Consider the following 15,328-nt stretch of genomic DNA (forward strand, 5'->3'; position numbering starts at 1 on the left):
TAAAGTTATAACTAGTACCCAGCACAAGTTTGTTAAAAACAGATCATGCCAAAACAATCTTATTTCATTCTTTGATAAAGTGGTTAAATTAGTAAACCAGCGAAATGCTGTGGACATAGTATACTTAGATTTCAGCAAGGCATTTGACAAAGTAAACCACAACTTACTTCTTGGTAAACTAGAAAAATGTGGGATAGCATCACCACCAGATGGATTAGTAACTGGCTGACAAACCATACTCAATGAGTAGTCCTTAATGGTACTACATCTATATGGAGGGAAGTAAGCAGTGGGGTACCACAAGGTTCCATCTTAGGTTCAGTACTCTTTAATATCTTTATAAATGACTTAGATGAAGGGATGGAAGGGTAACTAATCGAATTTCAGATGACAGTACACTGCAGGAATAGCCAACACCCTAGAAGACAAGCTCACGATCCCCAAAGATCTTGACAGACTTGAACAATGAGCCCTATCCAACAGCATGAAATTTAATGTGGAGAAACGTAAGGTTTTATACCTAGGCAGGAAAAACCAAAGGTACAAGTACAGATTAGGGGAAACCTGGCTCAAAAATAGTAATTATGAGAGGGACTTTGGAGTCCTAGCGGATGATCTCTTGAATATGGGGCAGCGGTGTCTGGCAGCAGCCAAAAAAGCTAATATAATCTTTGGTTAGTACCGTTTTATAAATCCTTAGGAAGACCACATCTGGAATACTAGATCCAGTTTTGATCACCACATTACAAAAAAAATGTTGAGACTTTTGAAAATGTAGAAAGAAGAGCAACTAAGATGATTAATGGTCTGGAGACAAAAACATATGAAGAACGGTTGCAAGAATTGGATATGGCCAGTCTAGAGAAAAGACGGACTAGGGTTGACATGATAACAGTATTCCAGTATTTGAGGGGCTCCCATAAAAAAGAGGGAGTCAACTTATTTCCCAAAGCATCAGAAGGCAAAATTGCGCGATTAATCAATGTGGAGCTTAAATATTTCTTCCTTCTTCTCAATAATATATATAATCAAGTCATTCATGTGAGCTTTGGATGCACATGCATAAGACAAGATGTATTGATTGTGAGTTAGAGATCAACCAAAGTCAAGGCTGATCCATTGTGATTCAAACTTAGAAAGACTGGGCCTGTAAGGTTGATTATTAATATTCATATCCTATTCTTCATTATATTGCTGCTTTATATTTTTTTATTCGCTGCACAGTCAGGCAGATATTCAGACTGGATTTGGCATTTTTATCCACCTATCAAGTCTTTCCCAAGAACCTGGGATATGCAGATGTTGATGTTTTATGATGTTAAGAGATATTGCCACAGAATGTAAGCTATTCTGATTAAAGCTGCCTTTTGCAACTGACTGGTGGTGAATTTGTCAATGCTAATAGTGTTTAAGTGCTGCTCCAGTTGTTTTGAGATTGTAAGCAAGGCACCTATTACAGTACTATTGGTTCTAACTTTGCTATCTTTTGCCACAGTTGTTCTATTTCTATTTGCACATCTTTGTATTTTGTTATCTACTCCACTTCCCTCGCTTTTGGTCCGTTGTTTCCAGGTACTGCCACATCCACTATGCAGACTTTTTTGTCTTTCTTGTCAACAATTATTAAGTCTGATGTGTATTGTGCCAAGCGCCTGTCTGCTTGAATTCCGAAGCCCAAGAGTACTTTAGGTTCTTCATTTTCTATGACTTTCTCTGTTTTATGGTCCCATCAGTTTTTGCTTGCAGGCAAATGGTGCACCATTGTTACTAATTTGTCATGCCATTGTTTGCAGTAGTCTGTGTGATCATCTTACAGCAGCTAACCAGGTAATCCACTGTTTCTTCACCTTCTTTGCAGAGGTGGCACTTGCTATCTGTTGCTGACTTCTTAATATTGCCTTTGTATGCATTTGTTCTTAAGACTTGATCTTGTGTATCCAGAGTTAGCTCCTTTATCTCTTTCTTCAACATTCCTGCTCTTAGCTGTTGCCAGGTCTTGTTATTACCTGCATTACCTGTTTTATTTTACATTTTAAAGAATAATTATTATTATGGTTGGTCACATAGTCAGCAAGATATTTAGACTGGATCTGATATTTCTGTCCATCTATTGAGTCTGTCCCAAGGACTAGGATAAGGAGATATTGTTTGATGATATTATAGATACCATCACAGGATGTAAGCTGTTCCCAGTAAAGCTGCCTTTTGCAATTGATTAGTGGTGATTTTGTCAAAGCTGATGGTGTTCAAGCGGTACTCCAGATGTTTTAGATTTGCACCGAAGGTGCCAATTACTATTGGTACTATCTTTGCTTTCTTTTGCCAAAGTCATTATACTTCTACTTTCAGGTCTTTATATTTTGTGATTTTTCGGATCTTTCTCTTCTATTCTGCTATCTCCAGGTATTGCAATGTTCACTATCCAGACATGTTTGTCTTTCTTGTCAAAATTTTTTTTATTATAACTATTTAAAAGCATTTGTTGCCCAACTTCCAGAAATTCTGGGTAGTTTCTATTTAGAAAAAGCCTATTTTCTTTCTAGTCCATCTTACTAAACTGCAAAAAAGAATCTGGTCAGCTATAAAGCTTCCAAAAATTCATGATAAAAGCAAGGTGAAATTTGGGATATTGGTGGACTTCAAGATAAAGCATCAAATGTTAGTTTTGGAATGACCAGCGTAAGCCTACTCCCCAGAACCTTTGAACCTGTCAAAATAAACAGTGAGAACATGAAAGCCAGGAGAGAGAAAGATCTGGAGAAGTAGTCTAAGATAGAAGATCTGGGGGCTGCTGCTCCACCTATACCTATGCATAAGATAGAGTTGGAGGAGGAGTCCTAGGTAGGATTACCTAGCTCTATTTGAGCAGCAGGCTAGAAAATAGGGTTGGCACAAAAAAGAAATTTTGTGTGGTGGAGATTTCATACAGATTTTATCATTTACAGCAGAGATGTCAAAATGGATTTCTTTAAGGGCTGGATCAGCATTGTACTTCTCCTCTGCACGCCAGCCAGTAGGAGGGAGACAGGACGGACGCCTCCTGCAGCAGCCTGCTGGCCAAAATGGGACGTGAAGGAGCCACGTGCAGCCCCCCCCCACTCCATTTTGGCTGACAGGATGCTGCAGGAGGCTATCCAGGCCAAAAATGGAAGTTTTGGCTGCACCACAGGCTGGTCCTTTGCTATTTCCAGGCCAGCCCTGTGGGCCGTATTTACCCTGTGGGCCTTGAGTTTGACACTCCTGATTTGCAGCTAGTCCTCAACCTATGACAACTGGGCCCAAAATTTCTGTTGCTCAGTGAGACAGTTGTTAAGTGAGTTTTCCCCCATTTTACAACCTTTCTTGCCACACCACAGTTAAGTGAATCACTTCAGTTGTTAAGTGAGTAAATATAACTGTTAAATGAATCTAGCTTCCCCTTTGACTTTGCTTGTCAAAGGGCTGCAAAAGGTGATCACATGATCTCAGGACACTGCAATATGTGAGTCAGTTGCCAAGCATCTGATTTTTGAACACAAGTTCATAAGGCTGTTGCAATGGTCATAAGTGTGAAAAATGGTCATATGTCACTTTTTCAGTGCTCTTGTAACTTTGAAGGTCATTAAATTAACTGCTAACTGCCTGTACACCCCATTCAGTAACTTAAGCTGCCATAAATATTAATGTTTGAATATTATTTATAGATCAAGAGTATATAAATTAAACAGTCAAATTCATCAAGAGCACTGTGCTAATGAGCAATGTCAATAGAAACAGCTCATATTGTACTATTAGAAGTCTTAGCAATTGTTTAATAATGATATAATACATGCGTTATATAAGAGCAACCAAAGCCTATTATGAGATATAAAAAGAAATCATTTCCAAATGAAATATTTCACTAAGTTTCCCAACTCAGTAGAGAACATAATCCTTTCCTTGCCAGCACAACAACAGCGGTGATTAAAGATCTGATGCAATATTATCACGGGTCCACTTATAAAAGAGATAATAACCAGGTGTTCCTGCTACCCAATGGAATAAATAGCTAATGAAATCTTGCAGGTGTGCAAAATACACTGTTAAACTATTCAGGCTTAGCTCCTAGATAGAACATTAATAAGCACTACCATTTTATTTTTAAATGTTTCTTATTTTATGTTAATTTTTTTGATTGCCCCACAGTCATTGAGAGTTGGATGGCATACAAGTCATAATCCTGTAATAATATTTTTAACATCATCAAACAAAAACACCTGCCTATCCCAGATTCTTGGGAAGAACTCAATAGGTGGATAAAAATGCCAAATCCAATCTAAATGTTTGGGTGACTATGGACCAGCCATAAAAACATGTGGCTGACTGTGCAATCAACCCTAATAATTTCAATAATAACAAGCTACAGCAAGAACTGCAGTTGACTATCTATATTCTAGCAAGTCTACTGCTTTTTTGAGGGGTGCATATATGGATCTCCCTAGGTTCCAACCCATTGATGGATAGGAAATCCATTCTGACACAGCTAAAGTTCTGTTCCTGCCTTTCTCTATCCTATCTTCTCACTAATTTTGTTGCTACCACTAACACTGCTTGCCTGAGATAATGGTCATTTTTTCTCCAACTGTACACACTCAATAAAAATGCAACCCTTTCATCTTTTAAAATTTAACATGCTTTCCTGGAGTTATTTTAAATACCTTTTCAGTGCTTGCAATATAAAGCTAGATCTATAGAACAATGATGTCTATGAACTACTCATAGTCTGCTCAGTGGTTCTGTGGGGAGGGAAATGGATATTTTCCAACCTATCAGTTAAGTTTTACATCAACCCACTTTGAGGTAATGTAGGACCTTTCCCTCAATTTGTCTTAATGTTTTCTCCTTGGCAATCTTAGAGAATAAATTTCATAATTTGGAAGATGGGATCTGCTTTTGTGGCACGGGGGATATTCTGCTGTATTATCATTTATCGTATTGCTCATTCTGTTAAGGTGTTTATATCATTCCTAGAATTCTGTTTTTGACTAACAAACCAGATGTACCTTATTGTCAGGTAAACATTACTCTTTAAGGCTCAACCACATATCCTGCTTGCCACAGCACAAGGATATCACACTAACTATTCACAGAGGACTTTCTTCGTAACATTACGTCCATCTCATTGTTAGCCAACTGCTGAGGCAGTCTTGACTTATTTCAGATGTTTGGAAATGCAAGTAGTGTTTTCCCCATTATCCTGAAACAAAAGTCCCCAAGAGCACAATCTAAGATGCTTAGAAGAGCCCTGGAATCATGCAGAGAAGCTTGGCTCTGTTCAACTGACCCACTAGATATGCTGTGACACAATAGCAGAGCACAGCGCTGTTCTGAGTGCACATGAAAGAAAGGCAAACTGTGGGAACCACAAAGACTAAACTGACATGATTTTTCTCCCATCTCTAACATGCAAGAAGAATTCATCAAAATGGTTGTATGAATGAGTCCTCAATGTGGCCCAATTTTATGATGCAGCCAGTTGAGCGCGTTAACTGAATCTTTAAGAATTGGTTTAGTGATTCGGTCTCTTGAGTTTTATTTGGATCTTGTCAATGGATTTTTGTGTTAAATGTTTTTCCCTGCCTTGGTTTGTTTCTTATTTTGAATTGGTCAATGACTGTAACAAAGATTTGTCTGATAGGGGATGCTCAGAAAGTTTTATTTGGCTTAATGCTTTCCTCTTTAATTCAAGGGCATGTAAAGGGTGGTGTCTGTTGGCTGAAATTGTAGTACTTCTCTCACAGGCTCAGAGCACAGAGTGGCCTTGAAAAGAAAGCCAACACACATATTTGTTTAAAAGAACTTTAAGTATATATGTGAGGAAGAGATATGACTGAGAAAGAGTATGTGTGTGTATGCGTAGCCACTGTCTTCTTAGGGCTGAGACTGTGCGAGCTGAGTGATCCAAAGTCACCTAGCTGGTTTTGTATCTAAAGTGGCAGCTAGAGTTCACAGTGCAATTTCTAATGCCTTAATCTGTACACTAAACTGCTTCTCAATTATATGATAAAATATGCACATATTAATTCAATTACTATGAATTCTCAGCTTTCTGGGAATGACTTTACTTGAAAAACTAGCAATTAAAAAAATTAAGCAATTAAAATTAATCAGCCTTCTGACCTTATTTTAAAAAGCAGCAAAGAAAATAGCAATTAAAATCAATTTTAATTAAAATTAAGCATTCTTTGCATAGTTCTTCATGCAAAAAGAAACTATAGCTCAACCCACCAAAAACACAACTGTAAAAGACAGACCAGAAATAAAAGTTAAAATAAGCAAAAAAAAAATAGTAAGAGAACACCTGTCTGATCTTGATGAACACAAATCAACAGGGCCTGATGGATTACATCCCAGAGTTTTAAAGGAGCTGGCAGAGGTCATCTCAGGACCACTGCGCCATATCTTTCAAAAATCCTGGAGCATCGGAGAACTACCAGAGGACTGGAAAAAAGCTGATGTGGTTCCCACCTTTAAAAAAAAAGGCGGGGGGGAAACAGACCCAGAAAACTATAGACCAATCAGCTGAACATCAATACCCGGGAAGATACTGGGAAAGATAATAAAAAGTAATAACTAGCAGTCAGCATGGGTTTGTTAAGAACAGATCATGCCAAACCAATCTTATTTCATTCTTCAACATAGTGACTAAATTAGTAGACCAGCAAAATACTATGGACATAATATATTTAGATTTCAGCAAGGCATTCGACAAAGTAGACCACAACTTACTTCTTAGTAAGGCAGAAAAAAGTGGAATAAATAGCACCACTACTAGATGGACTCGCAACTGGCTGGCAAACCGTACTCAACAAGTAGTCCTTAATGGGTCTAAGTCTACATGGAGGGAAGTAAGCAGTGGGGTGCCACAAGGTTCCGTCTTGGGCCCAGTACTCTTCAATATCTTCATTAACGACTTAGATGAGGGAATAGAAGGGGAACGTACCAAATTTGCAGATGATACTAAACTGGCAGGAATAGCTAACACCCAAGAAGATAGGCTCAAGATCCAGATGGATCTTGACAGACTAGAACACTGGGCCGTATCTAACAAAATGAAATTCAATGTAGAGAAAAATAAAGTCCTACACTTAGGCAAGAAAAACCAAAAGTACACATATAGACTGGGTGAAACCAGGCTCAATAGCAGTAACTGTGAGAGGGATCTTGGAATTTTAGTGGATAACCAGCTAAATATGAGCCAGCAGTGTGCAGCAGCAGCCAAAAAAGCTAATGTAATCCTAAATTGCATTAAAAGAGGGATACAATCAAGATCAAGGGAGGTACTAATACCACTCTATAAAGCCTTAGTAAGACCACACCTAGAGTACTGCATCCAGTTTTGTTCATCACATTACAAAAAAGATGTTGAGTCTCTAGAAAAAGTAAAGAAGAGCAACCAGGATAATTAGGGGACTGGAAGCTAAAACATATGAAGAACGGTTATAGGAACTGGGCATGGCTAGTCTAGTGAAGAGAAGGACCAGGGGAGACATGATAGAGGTCTTCCAATATTTGAGGGGCTGCCACAGAGAGGAAGGGGTCAAGCTATTTTCTAAAGCGCCTGTAGGCCAGACAAGGAATAATGGATGGAAACTGAGTAAGGAGAGATTTAACCTGGAAATAAGGAGAAACTTTCTGACAGTGAGAACAATCAACCAATGGAACAGCTTGCCCTCAGAAGTTGTGGGAGTGCCATCACTTGAGACTTTCAAGAAGAGATTGGACTGTCATCTGTCAGAAATGGTGTAGGGTCTCCCGCTTGGGCGGGAGGTTGGACTAGATGACCTACAAGGTCCCTTCCAACTCTGTTTATCTGTTAAAAATCTGTTTAAAAAGGAGCTAGTATGGATAGTGGTCATGGCATCAGCAATCCGTGAGTTCTAAGCCCATCCTAGGCATGAAAGCTGGCTAGCTAGCTGGGTGGGTGATTTTGAGCCAGGGACTTTCTCAGTCCAATCCACCTCACAAGATTGTTGCTGGGAATATAGGAGAAGGAAAGAGCATTTACGTGTGTTCGCCACCTTGAAATATTTATAAAAATAATAAAGAAAGGGCAAACATAGTTACATAGACAGCCAGATAGCCAGCTAGTATATGGAATTCAGTCAAAACCCACAAACTATCAGGAAATCCTTTCCATTGTTCATGATATTGTAGTTGTCAGATAGAAAGTGTTTTTGGAGCAGGGGTGGGATCCGACCGGAATAACAACCGGTTTGGGGAGTGCGCGCATGCACATCAAACGCACACTGCACATGTGTGTGCACTACCATCTCCGGCAAGCATTTACCTTCTCCAGCTGATGAGCAGCACTCAGCTGTGCTGCGCAAAGCAGCTGAGGAGGAAAACACAGCCACTAAAGGACAACCTAGAGCCCGGGCAGACGGATGGGCCAAACAGCAGACCAAAACTTCATCCCAGCAAACTGGTTCAGTGTCAGCTGCTCTTCAGAGCTACTGGTTCTATAGAACCAGACCGAACTGGTAGGATCCCACCCCTATTTTGGGGGGGGATGAGGAAGATATTGTTGGAGATTAGGGAGGAAGATTTATTTTTGTGTCTAGAAGTAGAACCATATAGCAAAGCTTGAAGGGAAAATATACCTTTGGTAGATCTCTTTGTTAGAACATTGTCTGCCACTTAGCAATTGATCTTCTTGTTCTCTTTTCATGGGATCTCGATGACATTTCAGAAAAAAGTTTATGAATAAAAACAAAATACTTACCACCTGCATGGAGGACAGCTGTCATGATGGAGGGGAACCATGATGTCTCACTATTGGTAGCGTGGAAATCATGCTGCAGATCTTTGAAGAAAACTCCAATGCATGAAGGAAAACCCAGTGTTAGACCTTGAACCAGCACTGTGGCTATTAAGACTATCCAAGCCCATCCTCGATCCTGATCTTTGATGATTCTTGGGGATGCTTCTCCTTCCTGGAGCATCTTTGCAAAGTGTCTTTTCACAGAATACCTAATGGGAAGACAGCAGGCAAATGAGGAGACAAACCACAATCGGATCAGTGCTAAGGTGACAGCAGAGAGTAGTTCATTTCAGTTTTAATACAGAGCGTCCCAGTCACAACTTCTTGGAATCACACCAACCCATTTTATTTTGTATGTTTTGCTTTATGTCACAAGATTGTAAACGCCTGTAGGTAATAGGTTAGGTACACCTCCAGTGGCCAATAACCAACATTTAGTACTCTGTTCTCACTGCTTTTACTTTTCACCTGCTTTTGGCCCATGGAGTTTCCTCATTCTCTCAACTGAATATCATGTTTTGTGCCCGGAAAAAGCAGAGTTTGTAAATCTCAATTATTTGTTTTTTTACAACCAGTCATGTAACAAATGCTCTTCCACAATTCATGCTTCTCTTGGGTGTAATTTTAGGTGTTTGGATAGGAGGCTTTAAATTTAATATCCCTTCTATTATGTCACTTCGTTGTCTCAACTGAGTATCCTAAATGTTTTGTATCAGGAAGAGGCAATGTTTGTAAAACTCAATTATTTGTTTTACATAACTACTGTTGCAGTGAATGTTCTTGCAGAAATTCTGCTGCTTCTGGGTGTAATGTTAGGTGTTTGGATAGCAGGCTTTAAATCCCACATCCCTTCTGTTATGACATTTCCCTGTCTCAACCAAGTATTGTAAATGTTTTGTGTCAGGAAGAGGCAAAGTTTGTAAATCTGTTTGTTTTTCACAACCAGACTTACAGTGAATGCTCTTGCACAAGTTCTGCAGCTCCTCTTGGGTATAATTTCAGATATTAGGATAGCAGGACTTAAATTTCAAATCCCTTCCACTATGCCATTATGCATTTTAAGGATATATTCACACATGTATCCAAAATATCTGTAACGGTTTGAAAATGTTATTGATGTCTTCTATTGTCTATCTATGGTATTAAAAATATATATAAGAAAATCCTCCTTCCCAATGTTTTGGGGTGTTACTTGTGAAGATATCTAAAGAGAAACTTAAGATTTCATAAAGGGCACATGTAATTTGTCAGGCTACAGGAATGCATAAGACCAAAGCACCATACGTTTATTTTATGTGCAATAAAAGACAAAGAAATAATCTGCTTGAAGGAATAAGATATTATTGTGCAGGGAGAAATATGTAGGGCATTCATCTTAGCCAGCTACCAATAGCCAAGAAAAGCAAATATACGTATTGTCCGGAACAGGATTGCATGGGTCTACTTGAAAAACACCACGTGCCTTTTTCTAAAGAAAGGAAATACTTCACTGTTTCAAGGAAATGTCAGTATGCCTTCCTCCAATTTTCTTTCTCAAGCAAGATAAATCAGCCTATATAGCTCTCTTATAGACATTTCTTTATTTTGTTATTTAATTAAGGGATTTTTTTTAAAAAAAATCCTACTTTTAGGGTAGGAATCAACAGGTTTTTAAACAGTTCCTGACAACAAACTTGCTACTTTAAAAAACTGACAGGAAAAGAGAGAGGAGTAGGAGTGGGGGAGGGAGAAAGGGAGGGAGGGAGGATTAGCAAACTTTAATATTCTTTCTTAGAATTAAATAATTAATTAAATAATTAACCATTCTTGTATAATTAAGCTGCATACAGGGAATGGAAAGTCAGATGGAGGCTAGTTTGGAATTAAACAGGGGTGATGTGACTCTGCTCCCATTCCCAAGTATCTTTGATGCAAATGCCATTGCCACCACGCCAGTTGAGATGGGAATCCACAATGCCTCTTCCGTTAGGCAATTAGGGCTAAGTGGGGGTCATGCTGGCAATAGTCCGTTTTCAAACCCATAAATCCTATCAAAAGCAGTAGTAGTACATGTGTCTCTTTTGACTGACCTACTGGATCTGGAAGAGAATTCCTTTAGTAAAGACTGTGCTGATCTTTATATCTTTCCTTTGTACTTTGGTATAAAATCCCATACCAAATTTGCTCCTTGAAATATACGTTCCATATTGCTGCATAACCTTTGTTCAGATTAATGCTGAACAAAGAATATGAAACTGCAGGATCCAAGTTTCAACATGAGGACCAAAAGCAACTCTTTTGGATCTGTACACGTCCAGCAAATCACTTTCCACTCCAGATTCATTGAGCAAACTGATTGGAGAATTATGTGTCATGGGCTCTTCATAAAAGGTATTCGTGCAACTGGTTTCTTAGGTAACCTTTGTAATCACAGTCTAGAATTATACACAAAATGGAAGACTCCCGGGACAATCTCATTATTACAAGAGTGGATCATAATGGCAATAGGGTTTAAGTACTATAGTCATACTTAATATATTGACCCTAAATTTATTTTAGAATTATCCTAAATGCATGCAAGAATGCACATGCAAAATTAGTGATCTACAATTTTACAATACAACAGGAAGGTTAGTATAAGTCATTTTTTATTTAAGTAGCTTATTTGAGAAACAGTCAGATGTTTCTACTTGGAAACCACTTTTGGAATTTGTGCTTGAGGTGGAAACAAATGAAACTTTGATATTGGGTTTTGCTGATTAGATAAGTTTGTTGATATATAAATGGTCAGTATATATTACTATATAAAAGTAAGGATTGTATATTATTATCTTATTCTACAGTGCCAAAAGGAATCACCAATGATTTTTTTCTCCTTCCCCTTTACCCTACACTTTTTCCTCTTCTCCTTTGCCTTTCTTATTTTTCCATTATTTTCATTTTTGTAAATTATCTGTATTTTATTTTTTGATAAACTAATAAAAATATCATAATGGGAAATAGTCTGTTTTATTAATGGAAAAGAAAAACTATTTTCTTTGGATTATAATCTGGTACTTGCTCACAGACATTCAAAATAAACCACTAGCAAAAGCAGTGAATAACTGGTATAAGCACTTGATCCAGACTGAAAACTAAAATCCAGATACTGTCCTTTACTCTCACAATACTACTATGAAACTTATGTCACTCAGAATACCAGTTTATACATCTGGACATCTTCCATATATGCCAACAAGGCTATTCAATGTTCAACATAAGACAAAGGATACTATCTTTAGACCAGCGGTTGCCAACCGGTGTGCCGTGAGAAAATTTTGGTGAGTCGCAGAGAAATCTCACCCTCAGGGCACCCCCACAAAGCAATTAATCCAGGCTGTGCAGAAACACAAGGTTGCACCATCCACATGACCCGCGGGAACTCTCCCCGCCCACTCACTCCTTACCCGGTAAACTTACCTGCTAAATTGCTATTTTTCCTTTTTCCAACCATCATCTGTTCTGCTGTGCCGGAGATTTAGATTAGCTAGTAAGCAGGAAATGATTGGATTTCTTGCTTTCTAGCTAGTCTTTAGATCTTCAGCTCAGCACAGCCGAACCTCTTAGGACTGAAGTTTTGCTTGCAAGCAAATTCAGTGCAGACTGGCAAGCAAATTTGAGAGACTGAGCTAGCCGATGGCAGATAAATAGATCACTGAATGATTCTGTGAGCAACTCAATCTGCCTGCTTTGCCTGATTTGGGGTAAAAGTTGCTCTTTTTTTATAAAAAAACCAATATTTACATGCATGGTGTGTTGTGAGGTAATTTTGTGAGTTTGCTTGCAAGCAAATTTTATGTGACAGACTGAGCTAGCCAATGGCAGATAGATAGAGCTCTGAATGAATCTGTGATTCTGTGAGCAACTCAATCTGCCTGCTTTGCCTGATTTTGGGTAAAAGTTACTCTCTTTTTATAAAAAAATTCAATATTTATATAAATATTTAAAATATTTACACACAAGCCATGCCCAGCCAGTCACATGACCACCAAGCCACACCCACAAATTAGGCCACGCCCACACAACCGGTTAGTGGTCCCTGGGATCTAAAATTATGAGTTTGGTGGTCCCTGAGGTCCAAAAGGTTGGCGACCCCTGCTCTAGACAATGGTTGAAACCCCCAGTCTGTCTGTAAATGCACAGTCTCCAAATTTCTTTTTTATACAGCCGAGCCCAGACCAGATTGGATTGGACCCCAAAAAATCCCACCAAGTATACAAAGTCTGTATAAAGACATCTTTTAGGAGCTGTGCAGAGTTGGCCTTGATTAGTATTTCTAAGTCTGTTTTCTAGTCTAGGAAGTTAAAAAAAAAGGCAGAAAAAAATACAAAAGGCATTCACTACACAAAATTGTATGGATGCAATCAGCAAGAATGGAGTTCATCTCCCCCACCCCATCCCAAAATGATTCTTATACATAAATGTGGGATAATTATCACATTGCCTAGCTACCTATAGCTGTTCAATGTATTTTGAAGTTTACCCCAGGCCCCACAAAGGTTGCCTCTTCTGCTCAGCATTTTTTGATTAAGCAGAATCAATGACTAAGCAGACATTAATCTGATATCAGGAAGGACATTATTAAGAAATCAGTTGAGGAACAGTTCCTTCTCTATACCAGGGTGTACTGTAATCGACCTTCAAGCGGCCACTCCTGATCAATCTTCAAAGGAAAGTTGAGCAATAAGCTACCAAATTAACTGGAAAACATTACTTGTGACTCTGGCATCTTGAACAGGATTAAACGTTTCTTAAACCACCTTTACATGCGTTCATTAGCTCATCATCACCAGCAAGTTTTTACTATCAGCAGCATTTTATGAATAGCCTTGTAAGTAGCACTTCCTGCATTTTATCACTTCTTACTCAGCCTACCTGCAACTACATACCCACATATTTTATTCTGACGCTAACATTTCAGACTGCTAATGTAATGAATAAAGTAATATGTTTTTAAAAAGGAACTGTGATCCAAGGGCTTCAGAACGCTCTTGTCAAGACTCAAGCAGTGGTGGCCTTTCAATGAAACAGCTGCTCCAACTACTAATCCAGTACAAATAGAACTGGGGCCCTCCAATCCCACCTGCAGTCACCCCCTCCACAATTATTTACCTCAGCAACTATTCATTAGGCACAGAGGGGCATGTCATGCAGAAGGTGTCTGTGGCATTTGCCTGCACAGGTAGCTGCTATGGCCACCATACCTTAATTAGTGCTCTGAGGACCTCCTTTATAGGCCGGCTGATAAGATCTCTTGGGTCATCCCAGGAAGCTGCCTTACTTTCTTTCTTTTAAAAGGCTATTGCCCTCTGCACATTTCTCTCTTCTTGATTTACAGTTGGATTTTTCTTACTCCGTGTAATTTTATATAACTTAAGTGAAGTTTTCTAAATATTACAATGGAAAAACCACCAGGGGCTTCTAAAGAGTCCCTACAGTTAATATAAAAAATTGCCCTTAAATAGCTGAGAGAATTGTAACTGACTTCCATACTATCTAGAAGCAGAGTGCATTTTCTGAGTATGCATTTCACTGTGTCCTATCCATGTCGCAACCCTTAACCAGTTATTTAAAGGAGTATCATTTTGACATATTGTAGGCATTGATTTATTTCCAGCCTTTGCCCTTTGTCATAGTAACTTTTATCGCTTTATTTAAACGAACACATTTTTTTAAAGTAGCGCTAACACCCAGTCTGGCTTCTTTTATAATATTATCATTAGTATATAAAACACAACAAATGATTTTTTTTGCAAGTACTCACCTTTCTAATACTAATGTTTAAACTTTTTGGTCATGTTCATTAACTCTATTATAGTAAAACAAAATAATAATGTTTTTTTTCACATTTGTAAAGTGTGTTATAGATGTATACAAGTATAATGCTATAACATGTTCATTTAACTGATGTTTAATTGTTCCTTTAATATTTAAGAAAATGTAGTTTTAATGGAAAAAATTGCTAACCAAGAGAAAAAAGTGTTGATATCTACAAAGGAAAATAAATATGCACTGAACAATGACAAATTTCTTCGACAATTAAAAAAGTTTCTTTTAAAGAGTCAGCATAATAGCACAAAAAGATTTAACTTTCTGAAGGGCATATTATGCCATCATTTAAAAAGAGGTCCCCACTGGTTTTTTTTAAAAAAGACAAAAATATGCTGGAAAAACAAATGAGGGTTTTCAATAAATGTCTTGAATGAATAAAATTGTGCAATAATTTGGCATTGATTTCACAAGTTTTCATTTGGAAGCATTTAGTATCTGCCCTGCATCGTAATCCTATAAGGTAGGGGTTTTCAAACTTCTTCAGGCTGTTAAGGAAACAATTCCTGGAACTAAAACGAATTCCCATAACCCCTGATCCAGAAGCAACAGTTTGAGCCAGAGAATACTGACTGCATTCAAATGAACACCCCCCCCCCCACACACACACACACTTCTTCATGGAATCCCATGAAGTTTCCCAGGGATTCCAGGAAGTTTGAAACACATCGCTGTAAGATACAATTTGGGTGAATGCAG

The 15,328-nt window shown here is 38.3% G+C and overlaps 1 protein-coding gene across 2 annotated transcripts in view; it reads right to left on the reverse strand.

Annotated features, from left to right (window-relative positions):
* The window catches only part of SLC16A5 (solute carrier family 16 member 5), a 28,132-nt gene that overhangs the window by 11,507 nt on the left and 1,297 nt on the right, over positions 1–15,328 (reverse strand). For both annotated transcript variants that reach the window (XM_026701957.2, XM_087924882.1), the window contains one exon: positions 8,744–8,991. In XM_026701957.2, coding sequence (XP_026557742.1) covers positions 8,744–8,963 — 220 coding nt within the window. In that variant the 5' untranslated portion in view covers positions 8,964–8,991. The remainder of the gene's footprint in view (positions 1–8,743; positions 8,992–15,328) is intronic.

This window comes from Pseudonaja textilis, chromosome 2, assembly GCF_049901715.1.
Source record: "Pseudonaja textilis isolate UNSWEBS1 chromosome 2, rPseTex1.2, whole genome shotgun sequence".
Lineage (NCBI taxonomy): Eukaryota > Metazoa > Chordata > Lepidosauria > Squamata > Elapidae > Pseudonaja > Pseudonaja textilis.